The sequence below is a fragment of the Thamnophis sirtalis genome, unplaced genomic scaffold (genome assembly GCF_051295495.1).
Source record: "Thamnophis sirtalis isolate CommonGarterSnake01/CBP01778 unplaced genomic scaffold, rThaSir2_p1.2 scaffold_2, whole genome shotgun sequence".
NCBI classification, from domain to species: Eukaryota; Metazoa; Chordata; class Lepidosauria; order Squamata; family Natricidae; genus Thamnophis; species Thamnophis sirtalis.
In genome coordinates this window covers 125102760-125122483 of record NW_028261382.1, presented here as the reverse complement: position 1 = coordinate 125122483, position 19724 = coordinate 125102760, and the positions used below count along the sequence as shown (strand labels likewise).

The 19724-nt window shown below is 38.3% G+C and overlaps 2 protein-coding genes across 5 annotated transcripts in view; one reads left to right on the top strand and one right to left on the bottom strand.

The window, feature by feature from the left end:
* Positions 1-700: 700 nt before the first annotated feature.
* On the bottom strand, positions 701-16956 carry MTERF3 (mitochondrial transcription termination factor 3). Of its 4 annotated transcripts, XM_087706836.1 has the most exons (9): positions 16717-16956; positions 15989-16112; positions 13091-13418; positions 11064-11216; positions 9790-9979; positions 6931-7078; positions 6052-6123; positions 4510-4671; positions 701-2593 (listed from the first exon to the last, which is right to left on the bottom strand). In XM_087706836.1, exons 2-9 carry the CDS (start codon positions 16034-16036, stop codon positions 2399-2401), a joined length of 1296 nt encoding a protein of 431 aa, XP_087562962.1. In that variant the 5' UTR covers positions 16037-16112; positions 16717-16956; the 3' UTR covers positions 701-2398. The 4 variants fall into 4 exon arrangements, with proteins under 4 accessions (XP_087562962.1, XP_087562965.1, XP_087562963.1 ...); XM_087706839.1 differs by lacking the exon at positions 15989-16112 and having other exon boundaries at positions 16681-16956; XM_087706837.1 differs by lacking the exon at positions 15989-16112 and having other exon boundaries at positions 16717-16954.
* An 80-nt stretch (positions 16957-17036) lies between these two features.
* The window catches only part of PTDSS1 (phosphatidylserine synthase 1), a 42904-nt gene continuing 40216 nt past the window's right edge, over positions 17037-19724 (top strand). Inside the window, exon 1 of the mRNA XM_087706835.1 lies at positions 17037-17352. Coding sequence (XP_087562961.1) covers positions 17174-17352 — 179 coding nt within the window. The 5' untranslated portion in view covers positions 17037-17173. The remainder of the gene's footprint in view (positions 17353-19724) is intronic.

Genomic DNA, 19724 nt, shown 5'->3' with positions numbered 1-19724 from the left:
TGATATTTTTCTGGCACAGGGCAGAAAAAGCCTTCAATTAAATATTTTGTCGAAAGTGGTATGCATTACAGATCTTGAGAATGTTTAAACTTTGAGAAAATTTCCAGTATTATCTTTTGATGAATCTCCGTTCAATCCCAGGTTGTGAAAGCAGGAAAAGATCGTCATGCTGTGAAGACCATAAAAACTGATGGAAGGCTGAATATTTCAGCAAGTCAACTGTCTGAAATTTAACTCCAAAGCAACCATGAAGAATGTTTTGCAAGGCAGGACTTAATTCTCCAGGAGCCAAACTTTTGTCATTCTAGTTTTATCTTTTTATCAAAAGCAGATATTTCAAATTAATTCAGCGATATATACATCTAAATCTTGAATATCATTTGAGATTAAAATTCAAGTTGCTTTCTGCTTTTAGATCCTCGCTGTTGTATTATATACCCATGCATATACTGTATGTAAAGTTATTTATAAAGTGATTAAAGGTGGGCTAAAAATTTAATACAAGAATAAAATATCCCACAATCTTAGAATAAGTACCAGGTAAGAGTGCTTACAAATGATCCAGATTATAATCAAGTTGAATGCTGGCAAAGTACTGAATTCTCAGAGTAAATGAGCAGACTGAAGAAAACACACATTCCTGTGTGCCTCTTTGTACTATGAACCAATGCCAATTATGAAAAACCATAAAAATCCACAATGTTAATAAAATATTTATTTATTTATTTATCAAATATAGAAACTGCCCACCTCTCTCACAGAGGGATTCTTGGTGGTATACAAGTAAATTGTACATTATATCTTCACGCTCTATTTCAGAAAGTATCATATCCAAATATTAAGTTTCCATTTTCCTCCTGAGTTAATCCACAATCACCTGGATTACATTAGAATATTTTAATGTTTAATAGTTTAATGTGTAGCTCACACAATAACAACGCAAGCTCTCTAGTTGAACTTAATTTCTTAAATTAAATATGGAAATCATTTCTCCATTTTGCATCAACACTTCTTTAGCAAACAATCCAATCACAGCAAAATGAAGCAGCAAGAATATTGCCACAAGACATCTAACTTTTACTGTCATTTATCCACTAACAAAAAGGGGTGTACATCAGGGAAGTACATTTACTTGGCTCCTCTCAGACTAATAATAGTGCTGGGAAAATTCAAAAAACTTCAGGACATGACTACGGTACTTAATTGAAAAGAAGTAGGGGGGTATAAGAATTAAGGGGAAAAAAAGTCTCTTGAAAGTTCTGCTTTTCCATTTAAAATACAAATGGTGACTTTGTACATCATGGACATCCCAGGAAGCAACCCCCTGGGAAGTTAATTTCAGCATTGGACATGCAGATCTATTCTGCACTGATTCTGTTGTGATCCTAAGATCATATTATCAAATATGACCTAGAATAGAGCTGTTGGTACAAAACTCACTTGCATAAAGACCGAGGTCAGTAAATCACTATAATTCCTTGCAATGCAAGAATTCAGAGTGGGATGAAAGTGCATAAAGAAATCCATTGTCTCTAGACTATTGATGACAAACCTATGATACATGCCACAGGTGACACACCATGTCATTTTTGGTGACATACTCATCTCCACATATTTTTAATTTTCATATTGTTAAATGCTTACATGTTAAAGAGAATATCTCACTTATATTCACTGCAAAGAACTCTCATTAATCATCAAGTAATCCTTTTTTCCCCTTAAAAAGTTTCTGGGTAAGGGTTGGAAATTGCCAAAAAATTATGCAATTGTAGAATTGCATAATTCTACAATTTTAGAACAGCCTCTAAAATGAAAAATACTTTTTCTTTGAGGTGATTTATAATTATTATAGTTACACAGTAAATTTAATAGGGAAATTTTAATTTGTCTCGAATGTAACCTGTACTGGCAACTTCTTCTTCTTCCACCTCTTCTTCTTCCTCCATCTCTTCCCAGGTAATAACTTCTCCTTCCTCCACCTATTCCCAGTTTAATCTTCCATAACTCCACTGCATCTGATGAAGTGAGCTGTACCTCACATTTATGTCAGTCTGAAAAGATGCTACCAGACTTCTCTGCTACAGTAAATATTGATGTTTTCACTGTGGAATAAATCTAAAACCAGATATTGTTAGGTAAACATTACATCTAAGTCATTGGTAGGAAACCCTAGTGGCTGCCCCCATGATAAATGCTTAATCATCCTTATTTTTGGTTTATGATGTTTGGTTTTCTTATTTAACATTTATCAGCACACTTGGATATATATAAGTCATATCTTATTTCTAAATTTGTTTGCATATTTAGAAGTCATTTTATTTATTGACAAAGTTTTGTCAAAATTTGCAGATAGAAGGCATACTACCAGATGTGTTTATATTTTTTAAACAGTTCTTCTTTACAGCGTTTTCAAAAACTTTTCAAAGTCTGTTACTTCTGCTTTAGCAACTTCAGTGCAAAACACATCATCTGGCAAGGCTATCAATTTTTCCAAGGAGATGTAGCTTGGTTGCTCCGGATCATATTGGGCCCTTCCCAGGAACGTAAGAAATAGATGTCTTTCTTTGATTCGTAATAACTTTGTATTAAAAATCTAAAATAGAAAAAAAAAATGAAATGTATCTTTTTTGGGAAACAAGTCATACTGAAATCAGTGGCTTACCTTTCTGAGCAAATATGGCATTGAACAGCAGATCATTAAAACTAGTGACATGTGCAAATAATTTTCCTAAATATGGACAATTTCACTTATGCTTTAAAATACCGTATTTTCACGACTATAAGCTGCACTGAAAATCCTAAAATTTGATCAAAAACCGGCAGTGCGGCTTATAACCCGGTGCGCTTTATATATGGAAAAAGATCGAAAATCTCTCCCGATTTTACGCTCAAACTTGAAACTCATAAGCGAATGACCGCGAGCAGGCACGCACACGTCCCTTGGGTCTCTCCCTCCCTCCTTAGCCGGGAGGCACCAAACTGCGCCCAGCCATCCTCACTTCGTCCTGGTTAAGGGTGGGAGTGTCTGAGACGCCGCTGGGAGAATGTCCACTTCGGGTTGCCGGGACAGCAAATTTCAAGGAAAAACGCAGCTGCTGGAATCGGTGCACCACCGAAAGTTCTCTGGTCTGGCTGCACCCGAGCTGGTGAAGCGCCCTTGCGATCGGAGCAATCGCGCGGCTCACCTGCACTGGCTGTCTCCCTGGCGATAGGCGGGTGGTTGCGAGCACTCCATCAGCTTGGGTGCAGCCTGACCGGAGCCCTTTCTCTTCTCAGAAATGTCTTCTCAGTGGAGCTATAGCAGCCTGCATGCCCCTTTCAGGTACTTTGAGCCCCCCCCCCCCCCCCGGGAGGGAGGGGGCCAGCCAGAGGGGCATAAAGGGAGCCGCAGCTTCTCTGTGAATGGAGGGGAAAGAGTTCGGCTTCTCTCTGCCATTTAAAGGCTGCAGCAGGGAGAATCCCAACTTTTTTCCTCTCCCTCCATTCAGAACGAAACTGCTCCAGCCTCCCCCACCCCCACGTTGCCCAGTAACCCTAACCTTCGCGCTCTTCTCCGCGTTCTCCTCGGGATTGCAATAGATGTCCAGAAGCGGCTTTTGGGGCTAATGGGGATTGGATTTCCAGCTCGATAGCCCCTGCCGCTTCTGGACGTCTATTGCAGTTGTGAGGAGCCGAAGAGAGTGTGGAGAAGAGCGCGAAGGTTCTTGGCGCTCCGGGAAGCGGGAGAGGCGCGCGGTTTGGTTTATCCTCCCTGGATGTCGCAGTAGCAGCCCCAAACTCACCGATCTCAGTGTTTTTCGCATCGGGGTGTGCTGCAAGAGGGAATGAGTGAAGAGTGAAGCCCTTTTCCAGCCAGCGCAAAGGACTCCCCCGGACTTTTTTTGCTGAGCACAGGGCGACGGGCCCGCACCTCCACCACCAGCAATCCGGAAAGGTCTTCACTCACTCTCTCTTGCAGCATGCCCCGATGCGAAAATCACAGTGTGCTTGGGGCTGCTGCTGCGACGTCCAGGGAGGATAAACCAAGCCGTGCGCCTCTCCCAGCTGCTTTCACGGCTTCCTGGAGCGCCAAGAACCTTCGCGCTCTTCTCCGCTCCTCGCGACTGCAACAGATGTCCAGAAGCGTCGGAAAACGTGCGGCTTATAACCCGGTGCGCTTTATATATGGAAAAAGTTTGAAAAATTAACGTTAACTGATACTGCGGCTTATAATCCGGTGCGGCTTTTGGTCGTGAAAATATGGTACATTAATCAATATCTTTACATCTTGTGAATTGGATGAGCCTATTCCTTGGTAGTTTTTATGCTGACTGAGTGTTTTTGGCTGCTATGCTATTTTATGTTATTTCTTCTGTTTTTACTGTTTTTATTGTTTTTAATTGTTAACCACCCAGAGATATATGAGATGGTGATCATATAAATCTATTATGTCTACAATCTGCATGAGTTCTGCTTAAACTACTTTACACATTTTGTGCTCCACTAGTAATTACATTTCAAGATTCTTACCTGAGGAAAATGTACCATAAGTTTGTGGGGAATGCCCATTACATTATGCACATAATCAAAAATCTGTGTTAACTTCTTTTTGCCCATACTTAGGTTTTTAGGGACTATGTGTGCAATATGGCGGATTTCATTCTTACTAAATCCAAGTTCTTCCTCATACACCTGAAAAAGAGAGTGATTGCTATGAATCAATTTTAAAATTTGAAAGATGTCAGAGAAACATATGACATTGGGACAATATTTTCAGGAAAAAAAATGAAGCATTTTTTATTTTTTTTTAAAAAAAGATTACATGTTCAACACAGTTCTGTGGATTGGCCAAAATAAAACAAATTGCAATATCTTTCCGAAATCCTTGTGTGCTTTGTATTCTCAGTATCTTTAGAATACTGAAACAGAAAATAAAGTCCAAGCTTTCAACAGACACACAATGTTAACTACTGTTATTGAGCATTCAAATTTTTTTTCTAACATTAATTGATTGCACTTGAATATTGTATAAAGATAACTCTGCTGGAGTTTATAACAGCACACAACTTAGTATACAAAGAACTACGTCACACTAGCTTTTCATCGTATTTCTGTATTTATAAAGAACTTAACGGAACATATTAGTTTCAAAGTCACAGGGCTTGTGCAAAACACTTCACATGTACTAGGGCAGGGGCCCTCAAGCTTTTTAAACAGGGGGCCAATTCACGGTCCCTCAGGGGGCCACACTGGCTGGGTGGGTGTGGCTAGTTGCTCATGTGATGGTGGGCGTGACTAGGTCATGTGATTAGGTGGACATGGCCAATTTAACAGTCCATTGAACAAAGCACACAAATTAAACTTTAATTTGTTTTGCTCCTGTGGGTGTTTTATTTGCTTTTGTTTGCATGTTACTCTTTTGGTTGCCTTTTCTTTTTACTAGATCTTTTTTTCAGTTGTTTAGTGGTCCACTTCAGGAAACTCAGTTTTGCAGCAATTCTTCTCAGCCCCAAGGAATTTGAGAAATCTCTCTCTCTGTCTCTCTCTCTTTCTCTCTCTCTCTTTATCTCCTGGACGCAGGGGAGGTGACAAACAGGCTGTTTTCACTTGTTTTTTGACCTCTTGGGGTGTCTGTGCACCCTGCTCCCCCCACCTCCAGAAGCCTTTTACAGGCCAAAAACAAGTAAAAACAGCTTGGTTTTTGGCTAAAACCAGACTGTTTTCGCTCATTTTTGGCCTGTTGGTTCATCTGTACACCCCGCTTTTCACCCTTCCCACCTCCAGAATGTCTCTGCAGGCCAAAATTGTTGGCCTTACCTTACAGATCCAGCCCGCAGGGCTTGCAAAGTTAAGTCCTGTGTTCGCCAGATTAATGGCTTTGGCGGGTCACATGCAGCCTGCGGACCGTAGTTTGAGGACCCATATACTAGGGTATTATTTCTATTATATGTTATAAGTATAATGTAGAACTGGAACATGCGAAAATTGGTCCAGTTGCTATCCTGCATAACTCTTAACAACTTGTATGTGTTGAAATAATTTTACAATAATTGCTAAAAGAAGGAGACTTACTGCAAGATTTTCTTCGATTGGTTCAAGATTGCCAGTTAGCAATCTTGGAAGACGGGTTACCAAATTTCTAGTCTACATTCAAAAAGAAATAAAAATGTATTAAATAATATACATTTAGGGTAAAATAAACATTTGTATTTTGTTGGCAGAGTATATAGAGACAACATGATTCTAGTTGAAAAAAATATGGACGTATATAGTATATCAAAATCACATTGGAAGACTATTTACTTTAATATATTGGCAGTTTCCATACACATGTAATTTTAAAAGCAAGCAGTGATATATTTTCTATTTTTGCTTATGCTTCTGTTTAGAGTGCCAGCCATATTCATGGGAAGCTATTGTGCCTCAGGTATGGAATTACAGACACAGATTTTCTTATTTGGGTGTTATGGTTATGTAAGGAAAAAAATCTACCAAATATACAACTCAGAGTGAATAATATAGGAATGCATTTTATAACATAGGTAAAATCTTAACAGGATTTCAGGTTCAACAATTTATATACATATGTTGAACATCATGACTCAATTACTTCAATTTCTATGGCAATGGTTTTTTTTTGTCTAACCTATAACAACACTATATATATTCTTTTCAAAAAAACTGGGTATAATGGCTGTTCTCTGCCCTCTAGATAAATGTCTATCTAATAGGAAATTTTAAATTCTTGTAATGAAAAAGAGTCTTACTATCTGTTTATGATTTTTGATGATTTTTTTCCATTATATTTTCACATACCGTGGGCAAATATATACTGTAATCAAAATAGAAATTATCAATATCTCTCCAGTTGTTGCTGAATTCCAAATAAATGGAATGCTACACAGTGTTCATTTCAATATAAAGTGGTCTTTAAAGAAAAGCAAAAGGTACCTTTCTTGGATTTAGTCCAAGTACATTTTGGAAGAAACCCAATCTATCATCCAGATTTTCCACAGAAAGGAGGAGTAAACATGGATCCCTTAAAACCATTTGTGTAACTGCTTCTTTGGGAAATTTTTTTGATATTAGATAGTCGACCCTGGAAAATAGGGAAATACATTCATTTATAATGAAATAAAGCAAAGTGGCAACTATTTATCTAAATGACCACATCCCTGGCATTATCTATCAAAGTAGCAGATATTTCAATAATATTAACAAGTAAAGCAGCTAAAATGAAGGGTGAAAAAGTCTTCACTAAAGCCAAATACCACAATTCCCAATTAATGAGAATAAAACCATAATGTAAAAATGTTAAAGAATTAGTTAACAATTTCCAACTACATTTAAATAAAAGTTCTGTCAATACTAGCTGAGTTTTGCGATATGATCTTAATATCCCATATGGTTTACACTAAAATAAGCATGCAAAAATATATGTTTGCAACTGAATGCAAATACATTATGATTTTAAGGAATAGCTCTTAATGAACTTAAATGGCATGTTTAAATAAATCAAGAAACGTTGTCAAACAGTGACTCTAAAGATTTACATTCTTTCTCTGCCCAAAAGACATAACCATGGAAAAAGTGCTGGGAATTCATCTTGGACATTCATTGTTCTTCTAGCCTATTTCTTAAAACAGAAGCCTTAATACTATTCAGTTCATGAAAACCTGTTTGCGGGGGAGGCAGGCTTTCTGGACAGAAGGTCAATTGTGAATCTCAGAAAGCATTGAGGATAAACTGGCCAAACCGACTTGGATAAACATTTCCACTGTAATGTTGTAGCTACAAAAGGACAGTGAAAAAGAATTTACTTGAAAAGGATCCCAAAATTAACATGTTCTTGGCATTGCCAACTGACCCATAAAGAACCAACTGTAATGTTCTTGTCTTTTTGTTTTAATTAACCTCCCCCAAATGTAGGTAGCATATTCTCCAAATATTACACAGAAACAATCTACAGGTTTTTCCTGCTCAGCAAAATTTGGAAGATGGGGAGAAGGAAGATTATATAAGGGAATCGTTATTTATTTTATTTCCTTCCATTCTCCCACTTTTTAAAACTATGTTAAAAGAGTCTTATAAACTTTTATCCCATTTCTGAATCTACCATTTCACCAGAACCTGCTTTAATAGTATTCACAATTTGATTTCATTCAGATATAACAGAAATCATGTTTTTAGCAACTGCAGTGATGCTTAATCTCTTGTGTGTGCTACAAGGGAGAAAAAAAGTTTTCCTTTGATTTTAACATTGTCTTGTGATGCTGAAAAATCTGGAAAATTATGTTTTTAATTATGTATTCTTTGCACACTAGCAAGTGATTTAGGGCTTACAGTCATAATTCAGCAGCATCTGAGATGACTGTAAATTTCTACGATGGGTGCCTACACTGCTATATAAAGTCCTCTGGAAACTTAAAAGATACTGGTTTTGCACTTGAATCGATTTAAAATCCAAGTTATTTTTATATCCTCCATTAATAAAATGCATAAAGATTGTAGTGTGAAGTTAAGCTTCTAGAAAGTGTTTCAATTTCTCTATCACCAACAGCCAACCAGCATTGTAGCCTTATTAAGAATTCTCCATCTTCAATAGGATGTTATGGCACTCCTACTTCAGACTCTATGTTTTTAAAACATATTTTTCATATGTGCTGTTAGAGGTAATTTCCCTTGAGCAGGTTATCACAAAAAGACTGCATGAGGTTTACAGAATGCCTTAGTTGATCATAAATATAACTTTTAGCAAAACTTAAATGTTTGATTTTCTTACAATTTTGATCTTCAAGAATGTTATTGTATACTAAAACTCTTTTCAAGCCATTTTAATTATATTATACTCAAGATGTAACTGCTAAAATATTTCCTCTGTTGATAAAAGGTTATTTTCCCTCCAACCAGAATATATGATTAATGACAAGCTTTTAAAGAAAATGGCAAGTAAAATGAATTTAATCTCTAATCAACCCACTGTTATTTTTTATTTCTATCTACTGACAAGGAATTTTAATTTTCCCCATAATGATAAACACATGTCTGTGTTTAGTCAAGTCTCAACAATCGAATTCTGTTTACTGAAAATAAACAAAAACCCCTTTTTCCCCAACTTTAGGAAAAGCTCCACGAAAATTCAATGCATGCATTTTATTGGACTCTATTTGGGAAGGAATTGTGTGTAATAATGAACAGAACTTGGCATTTTTTCTAAATAGCAGCTGCTGTACTTGTTTAAGCCATTCAGTTGACATTACAATTAGCCTTTATTGAGCAACCACAATTAGGACTGGCGACTTGGTTATTAAGTGAATTGGTTGCTAAGTGAAACCATGATTGTGGTTCATGATCTTACATCAGCCTCCCCTTGCTTTACAGACCTGTGAAGGTTGTAAATGCGAGGTTGGTCACAAAATTACTTTCTCATCACTACTGCAGCTGTGAATGGTTGCTAAATGAGGCAGTTGCTAAATGAGGATTATTGGTATGTTCAATTTGTGACTGGAAAAACTTTGGTCACAAAATCCATTTGTAAAATAGCAAGTTTAGTAACCTACCAACCTAAAAGACTATACTCTTATATGAATCATGTACTGACTTCATGTACACCTCCTTTTCTCATCAGCTTTTATTCTTCATGCCAGCAGTGCTGTTTAGAAATTCTTAGCTCCTGTTACCATACCGAACCTACTATTCTAAAGTGGTGTCACCGGAGCAAACAAGAAATTCAAGGGATTCCAACTCAATGCAGGTTTAAATATCTGAGATTTGATGGATGAGGGTGTTGGAATGCTCAGATATCCTTACCTTGTGTTTAGATCTTCCACTTCTTCGTTGAGAATATAAGGATTTTTAGTGAGAAATGGCCCAAATTGTGTATCTTCCAAACCAATATCATTAAGAAATAGAAGGATTTTTTTAATGTCAGTTTCAAAATCGAGTTTTACAAGAAGCTGGCCTGCATTTGGAAGTTTTTCCACCATGGACAAGTTGACTCCTGCAGGAAATTCAAAAACTGATTACATAGCCATTCAGTGAAAATAAATATTTTTCCTGCAGCATGTCTAGTTTTGTACATGCAAACAGTAAAAACTATGCGTTCTACTTTAGATATAAATATTATAAATATCATACTTGGAACAGCCCCACTGAAATCAATCAGCTTTAAGGTACAGTCACGTTGACACCAACAGGTTTATTCTAAGTCTGATCATGTCTGAATCCACCCCTGATGTTTAACAATTTTGAGTTCTACTGCACAATCGTTCATTTATAGTCATTTTTAATGTGATTGAGTAAACATAGATAGCAACTCTAAATAATTAAGGATTGTGGTAGAAAGAGCTCAAGGCTCATTGATTTCTATCATTCCGGTAAAATCAGCTCGATTCTGTAAAGGTCTCAGAAGCATATAGATTACTGGCACCAAATAATTTAATATGATATATGATATAAATATCATATTAAATATGATATTTAATATGAATATGAGCAGAGGTGCACAGTGGTGCAGGCTACTTCAGTTGACTGCTAGCTGCAATTCAGCAGTTCAAATCTCATGGGTTCAAGGTTGACTCAGCCTTTCATCTTTCCGAGATGGGTAAAATGAGGACCCATATTGTTGGGGGCAATAGGCTGACTATGTAAACCGTTTAGAGAGGGCTGTAAAAGCACTATGAAGCGGTATATAAGTCTAAGTGGAATTGCAATTGCAATGATACAGATACAGAAATTTTTATATATTGATTGTAAGGGTAATATGCAATACTGTATACATCCTGAAGTACATATAGATAAATAATAGATCTAAAGAAGTTGTTTTCCAAATTCTTCATGAATTTCTTGGATTTAAGAACCCTTCTATCAGAAAGAAATTGTGCAAAAGAAAATGGTTTCTGCCCTCAATTACATTTCTGCAATATATACCATCCATCTACCATTTTATGATAAAAATATGGTATATTCTGCAAACATGAATGTGTTGCATATTAAAAAACACGACGGGCTGTTATATAGTAAAAATGGTTATCACAGAGTTCCAACATATCACAAAGTGATATAGCAAGTGGAGCTATTCTTACCTAGAAGCACCAATTTGCGCAATGTTTCCGAATGGTCAACGTAATCTCTAAGTGAGAAAGATTCTAACGGAGGTGGTGGTGCAGCTTTGATTTGAAGAGACTCGTCTTCTGAAATTTTCTCCAAGGGAGATATAGGCAAGTCATCGTCCAAATCTTAAGTTCATTAAAGTGAAAAAACAACTGAAGTTAAGGAAGTGATAGAATATCAAACACAATAATGGCTTTTATATAGTGAATAGAGCTGAGCTATCTTAGCTACTGATAAATAACCCTAATGAGAATTCTTTTATTATTCTGGATTAAATTGATTATTATTCCTTCAATTTCATTACAGTATTTGTTTTCAAAATATAGGGGAAGAGAGATTCTGCTTTTTAAATAGTCTATTGAAGACTATTATTTTTTTAAAATGAGAAACCCAAAAACAATATGACTGTTTAGGAATCCCCCCTCTGCCCCCCCCCAAGTTTTTATTAGATAATTCTGTTCTTATGGCATCCAATGAAACCTGAAGCAAATCTGGTGCAATTTAGTGTCTCAAAGATTCCCAATAGTTTTTGCCATTTTGCTATAGATGATTTACAGTATATCTGTCCAACTCAACTATATTTCCCCATCTTTTTAGCTAGGTTGATTTTATAACATTGTGTTTATATTATTAAGTTTTATACAGTTTTATCTTTCAATATTGTAAGCCACCGACAGTTACCACGTGGCAAGATGGGTAGGTAATAAATTTTATAAATAAACAAATCAATGAATAAATAATTTACCAATTATTTACATAAAAATGGTAGTGGGTACAATAATCTGCACTCATGCCTAATCTCTAACAAAATAATAAATTTTGGTTTGATTGAGTCTCCACATTTTTTAATAAAAATTTATTGGCCACCCATCTTACCAAAGGGCAATGCTGGGTGGCTTACAATCATACACACACACATATGCACGCATGCACAGACACACACACACACCTCCAAATGTGTGGCTCTGAAGAAGAAAATTATAACTCATTTCTGAAAGTTATAACCCTAGAAAACATTCTACAAATTTGCTTTTACAACCAGCAGTGTCACAAGTTTTACACTTGCATATTTGCTCCTACAAACACAGACAGACATACATGTTAGATTCCCACACACTGTATTAAACTATTAACTGTCTGGGATTACATAACACAATAAAATCAAACAAGCTATATTATACCTTAGGGTAAAGAATGAACCCAATTGGAAATTTAGATTTTGATTGGAAATTTAGCATAATTATATTAAAGCCATATTTATAGCTGCACAAGCAATATTAATCATTGCTAATTTAGATAAAATAGTATACCATGGCTTACTCAAGGCTGAGATCAGACATTTCTAATTACACTGCATAAAGGGAGGGGGGGGAAAGGTGTTTTTGCAATGAACGCAGATAGCTTTGAAGCTGAGGGTAATTCATATATTGAATATTTTATTACTCTACAAATCAAGGAGTTTTGCATGAAGGCCACACATGATTTGGACAAGAATGCTTAGGCTAGATGGGCATGCCTTAGCAGGAGGAGGACAGTGAAGACCAGGTGGGCCGGTGGAGTATAAGACAGCCAAAAGGGCAGATATACGAAAGGAGATAAGGACTGGGGTGCATTGGGTCCCTACCTGGCTGAGGTTTAGGACAGGGAAGAACCAATCCAGGAGTAGCTTGGATCAGAGTAGGTCTTTACCTAACGCTTGGTGGGATTTGGTTAACAATGACAAGGGGGAATTCTGTCACTAAGTAATGTGTCAAGTGATTACTTACTTTTCCAGTCTCGTTTGCTGTTATTACCTGGGTACTACTTGTGTAAGATTCACCCTCAACTCTGCCAAATAATTTTCTCAGGCTCAGTTAAAAGGTGTGATTTAAATACTATAGCAGACAATAAATTCGAAACAATTTTTTCATAAAGGCAGAGGAAATAAAATTGAAAACTTTTAGACGTAGTGCTGCGATGGATCATGTTCAACATCATATAAATGTAATTTGTTACTTACCTTGAAGGAATTCTTCGGTATCTAAAGCAGGTACTATCTCAGGTTTTGGCTTGTCAATGAGAGAAAGTGCAGTCTGATGAGGTTCAGTACTTGAGCTGCAGAAGTGCCTGTGATTCTCCAGATGCAAAGTTCTGAAATTCTTTAACAGCATGTGGCAGTAATATCCATAAGGGCAAAGGCGCTGCAACTTTGATGATTCAAGAAAACGTGTCCACATTTTTACTGATTCCTTTCTCAGCTCTGCACTCTTTGTAATATTGTATGCATTTAATAAAGAGCAGCATCTGGAAACCTGTCGAGTCCACAAAGGCATCTTACTGATTAAGATCTGCAAGAAAAGACCAAATGAACATTTACATTCATTTGTTGGACAGAATAATACTGGTTTGCTGATTGATGTAGGAGACGGCCAGGCTGAGCTCGAGGGAGGGGTCAAACAACTCATCAGTTCTGATCCTTTCACGCCCACAAGAGATCTACATTCAGCCCATTTTGAATTCTTTTGACTCTTATCTACCACAAATTTTCTTTGACTGTTAGTAGTTCAGATTCTTGTATAGAACATACAATAAGCCATTCATTTGAACTGCCTGAATTTCTGTTTTCCTGTGCTTGACAATTGTTATTATGTTAAGGATAGGAAACCCTGAAAGTCCTCAAAACCTGGTTTTGCCATGGAGTATGGAGATCCCATGGAACTGGGGAGCCTGTCAAAAGACTGGTGTAAATTTAGACTGCACTCTTCATTGTTTTCTTTCCATATTATAGGTTTTTAACTATTTTTCATTGGTTTTTAATAGTTGAATTGATTCTTTAGCTTTTGTTTTAATTTTCTTTTTTTATTAAAAGCTTTAAAAAGGTTTTACAAATATTTACCTCCCCTCCTCCCACCTCCCCACCTTTTGTTTTAATTTTCTTTGCCACGCAAATTCACATGCTAGTGAGATGGACAGGTATAAAAGTTCAGTCACCAACCAATCAAAGGGTGGATTTGATTTAAATCAAGTCAATTTAAATGCGATTTAAATCACTAGTAAAAAGGCTTGATTTAAATCAACTCACTTTAAATTATAATTTTTGAAGAGCAACTGACATCTCTGTCCCGCAGCAGTTCCTCCTCTGACCTGCTGTTGACTCACCGACAGCCCCAATATTGCAGAATATACAGCCTCATGCTACACAACTACCCTCCATTTCATGCTGAATAAACTAAATTATTAATGTATCTTAAATAGAAAACTATCTTTAGATAGATTTTTACTCCAAAAGCATTTTATTAAAATAAATTTGATTTAAAAAATCTGATTTAAATAAAAAAAGTCCGATTTAAATTTAAAAAATTTAAAGTAATCCATCCCTAAAGTAGGGGTTTTTTTGCCTCCCCCCCTCCCCAAGAAAAGATTGCTATATCCTCAGCCAACATGACTAAAATAGCATTATATATCAGGGATGAGATCTCTGTAAGGTTCTAGCTGCTGCATGGAAAAAAAAATTCTCCTTACAGTTAATATACTGGCAGAACCAAAATTAGATAAAATCTGCAACACAGTTCAGTAGTTATACAGTCATCCTTTTTCTCTGTTGTCTCAATTTTATAGACAACATGAAGTACAGGAGGGTCTACAATCTGTGGCCCTTCAGAGTTTCTGGACTAAATTTCACATCATCCATCACAAGAACGCAGGATCCCAAATGAGAGAAAATGCAGTGGGTGTCCAGTTAAAATGCATTTACAATACTAATACTAATGTCCTCGACTAAGAACCACAATTGAGCCCAAAATTTCTGTTGCTAAGCAAGCCATTTTGCCCCATTTTACTGCCTTTCTTGCTACAGTTAAGCGAATAATCACAATTGTTAAGTTAGTAATACCGTTGTAAAGTGGATCTGGTTTTTCCATTGACTGTGCTTGTCAGAAGGTTGCAAAATATGATCACATGACTCCCTAACACTGAGACCATCATAAAACATGAGTCAGTTGTCAAGCATCTGAATTTTAATCACATGACCATGGGGATGCTACAGTGGTCATAAGTGTGAAAAGCGGTCATAAGTCACTTTTTAGTGCCGCTGTAAGTTTAAAGAGTCACTTCAAATAACCTAAATGAACAGTTGTAAGTCGAGAACTACCTGTACTATATTTACTCCAACATCAGTCGCCTTTAGGTGATGGCCAGATCAGAGTGTCCTCGACAGGATACTCCAGGAACGGCAAGGGGATCCCTTATGAGCCTCCCCAATAACAACTTGTGGAAGAGTCGTCCGCTCCTCTGCTCACAATAGAATACCTTATGCCACCAGGCTTGAAATTTTGGCCTTAGACAACTTAGAACTACGCCGCCTTCGGTCTGACCTAAGCGTAGTACATAAAATTATCTGCTACAATTTCCTACCTGACAATGGCTACTTCAACTTCAACCACAATAATACAGTAGCACACAATAGATACAAACTTAAGGTAAACCGCTCAAAACTTGAAAATACGACTTCAGCAACAGAGTGATCAATGCCTGGAATGCGTTACCTGACTCTGTGGTTTCTTCCCCAAACTCCCAACACTTTAACCTTAGACTGTCTATTGTCGACCTCACCCCATTCCTAAGAAGTCTGTATGGGGCGTGCATAAGCGCACCGATGTGCCTACCGTCCCTGTCCTACTGTCCTCATTTATTTGTATCCATTTCATGTATTCAAAATCATGTTTATACTTATATGTGTTAACTAATCAAGGGACAAGCTGGCTCAGTGGCTAAGACTCTGAGCTTGTCGATCAGAAAGTGCGGTGGTTCGAATCTCTAGCGCCGTGTAATGGAGTGAGATCCCGTTACTTGTCCCAGCTTCTGTCAACCTAGCAGTTCGAAAGAATGTAAAAAACGCAAGTAGAAAAATAGGGATCACTTTGATGGGAAGGTAACAGCGTTCTGTGCGCCTTTGGTGTTGAGTCATGCCGGCCACATGACCACGGAGACATCTTCGGGCAGCGCTGGCTCTTCGACTTTGAAACAGAGATGAGCACCACCCCCTAGAGTTGGGAACAAACACAGTGGTGGGTTGCAGATGGTCCGCCCTCATACGGGCGTACCGGTGCCTGTCTGGAGCACCAGGTACCGTTTTGGTACAGTGCTCCGGAGGGCCCACCCACCCGCCCATCGTCCTTATCTGTCTTTAAACTCTTCAGCGGTTCAGCGCACACGCACGGCGCATACAGCGCCACTGTGACGTTCCGCCGAGTAGCTGGAGCGTTGCGGAGGCGTTGCTGGAGGGTAGGACGCATGCGCGTGCTGCACGCGTTCATGTGCAGGATGCCAGATCCTGTAACCAGTTGCAACCAGTATGGTTGCAACGGGATCCAGAACCCACCACTGGACTAGCACATCTATGCAAGGGGAACCTTTACCTTTATGTTATCGAATACATGCTTGACTGACTGACTGACTGACTGACTAACTAACTAACTAACTATAAATAAATAATAAATAAATACATGCATACATACATATACCAAACATCGGTGACGCCCAGATCAGAGCCTCCCCAAAACGACTTGTAATAAATTCCACAGAGCACAGAAACCCAGGGCGCTGACTTACTTCTGAGGAAGGACCCACCAGAAGCGACGAACTCACCCAGCTGCACTCCGGACCAGGGAAAGCTGCAGCTCTCGATCCCGGGAGGTTTTTGTTTTTTTCGTCCTTCGAGGATCCGCTGCTCGGAGCTGCGCCTGAAGGAAGAAGAGGGAGTGAAGGGGTGGACTCCAACGCCTGCCCGGCTGCAGAGAAGCCCTCCTCGCCTTCACGAAGGTCGCCTTCCCCGGCACGCAAGGGCGCCCCTCCTGACGCAAAGAGCGGGAGGCCAGGCCCCGAGCAGCTCTTCCTCGTGGTGGCGGCGGCGGCGGCAGCGGCGGGCTACGTCTAAAGCGCCGCGCCGCCCCTTCTCACATCCCGGCTACGTCTCCTCGCTGCCCGCGGCCGCGCCTCCTTCTGCTTTCCCATCCCTTTCGCTGAGCCGCGAGGGTTGGGAGCGGCGGGAGTGGTGGGCCCGCTGTCGCCGCCGAGAAGGAGGAGGAGGAAAGGCGCTGCCACCATGGCGTCGTATATGGGGAGTCGCACTTTGAGCAAGGACGATGTGAACTATCGGATGCACTTCCGCATGATCAACGAGCAGCAAGTGGAGGACATCACCCTGGAGTTCTTCTACCGGCCCCACACCATCACCCTGCTCAGCTTCACCATCCTCAGCCTCATGGCCTTCGCCTTCACCAGGTACCGGCGGGACCGGAGCGATCCGTTGAGGGGCGCGGGGCGCGGTAGCAGCCCGGCTGACGTGCGAGGACTACCCGCCCGCAGAGACCATCGGCTCTGCCACAGGATGGGCGACCCGAAACCGGGGCAACTTTGTGGCAGGGTGTTTTTTTTTGGCGGGGGGTGGGGGTGGCAGTCCGGCTTGGATGCTGGAGATGGATCGTAGGTGTGCAAGTGCTTTGCACCGGTCCGCTGCCGTGGGGAGCATCGTCCTGTAACATTACGGGGTTGCAGCTTTCCGAATATATTTATTTAATGTAGAGTTTCCTAACGCCTGGTCCCAGGAACCCTGGGGAATCCCCCTAATATCCTCTCAGGGGTCTGCAAAATCAAATTTATTTGCCATCTTCTGAAGAAATTTGCAAAATAAAATAAAATAAAATAAGGTCTTTTCAGGTTTTTTTTAAAAATAGTTGAAAAATACAGGTAGCTTTCGTGAAAAAAAATATTAATTCATATTTAATGAGTTTATATTGTTGCTTTTACACGATTCATGAAATAAATGTTTCATGAATGTGTCACTTTTAATTTTGAATATGGTAAATATTGATAAAGATAACCTATACAGCAAAAGCTCTTGGAGGGTCCTCCATAATTTTTAAAAGTGGGAAGGTGAGAGCAAAAAGTTTCAAAGAAACACCTTGTTTCAGCCTTGCAGAAGTGATGCACTTTAGATCTGGCTAATGCAGTTTAGGAGATTGACCACCCTGTATTAGTTGTATTGATTTTCATCAAAGAAGGGTGAACCAGAAGTAAAAACTGAAGTGCTTTCTCTAAAAACACCTTCCTGAATAAGTAGTATCTTTGTTAATGTTTATAGGCCTTAGATTCTTTAGCAAGAACTGTACGTCAAACAATATTTGGATATCCATTTACTTCAGAGTAAAGAGACACAGATTTATGTTTTACCATTTTTTTGTGGGAAGTCAAGATGTGTATATTTAATTTCTGTGACTCATTCTACTGTCAAACAAGAAGAATGAGAAGTTCTGTTCTCTCTAGTGACCTAGATAGGGTGGAACTATCAAGATGTTTTAGAAATGATAACAACTAAAATCAATGGGGAGAGATAATAAAGGGAGTTTGGAAGAGAGAAATAAAAAAGAAAATGAGTGAATGCAATCTGACATCGAGGCCTAGTTGGTTAATATATATCGCTCAGATAATATTGTAAGATTAAAAAAAATCATTAAAGGAAGAGCTGTCTAGAATTTCTCTTCCTACTCTTTTCTTATTAACAATTTCTGTTAACAATTAGCTTTTCCTGGGTTCATAAAGACATTTTTGTTTTAAAAGTCTTGACAACACCAGTTTCCAGATGTGGTGGAACAGTTCTTCTGGGAAAATGTACCTGATAGCAACTCTTGTTCCCATTTTGGTTGCCAGTAATGTTAAAATTTCATCTTCCAAAAGTTTTGTCTGCTGCGGATGTAATCATTTGGTGCAATATCCTTGTTGTGATGACATAAATTTATAGTGGTAACTGTCAACTATTGATCAATAACCTTAATCCATTTGGAGGGGGAAAGTATGAGGAAGCTAAAATAAAGATAACCTCACTATTGGTGGAAAAAAAGGAACAAGTTAGCTAACAGCATCCAACAAACTTATTAGTCAGTTTTCCTGTAATTATGCACACAAATAGATCTCTTGCAATTCAATGCACTTGCTGAATTAATTCTTATTCTTTGGAATTTTAATTTTCCTGCCAACATAGCAGTTTCAAAGCATGCAAATGCAAATAGATAAATAGATACCACTTTGGTGCGAAGGTAACAGTGTTCCATGTGTCTTCAGTTGTATAGTTATGCTGGCCACATGATCAGACAACACTAGCTCCCTCAACTAGGGAGAAAATGGAAATGAGCACCGCCTTCTAGAGTTGAACATGACTGGACAGGGGAAACCTTTTCCTTATAAAAATTTTAATTTATGAATACTGTCATATTGCCCTTACAATTTTACAAATTCTTATGTAAAAATACCTTCCATGCTAGCATGAATTGTATATAATTGATAATTTACACAATTCTGCATATGTGTTTACAGATGTGCATGCATCGTAGATTGTTGCATTTGTACAAATTTCCATTGATGCATTATGATGTACATATCCAAAAATGCACATCATCTATGCATGTCATTTATGCTAAATCATTTAGTGTATTGTACTGAAGTGACTACAAGTGGTAAATCTTTATATGTGAATTGGAAGAAACTAAATCACAGTGTTCTGCTTTATTTCTATAGAAAATAGAAATGCTAACTATACAAAATAGAGCTGTTAAATATGGTAATAATACAAACAAATATCCAAAAATAATTAGCAGAAG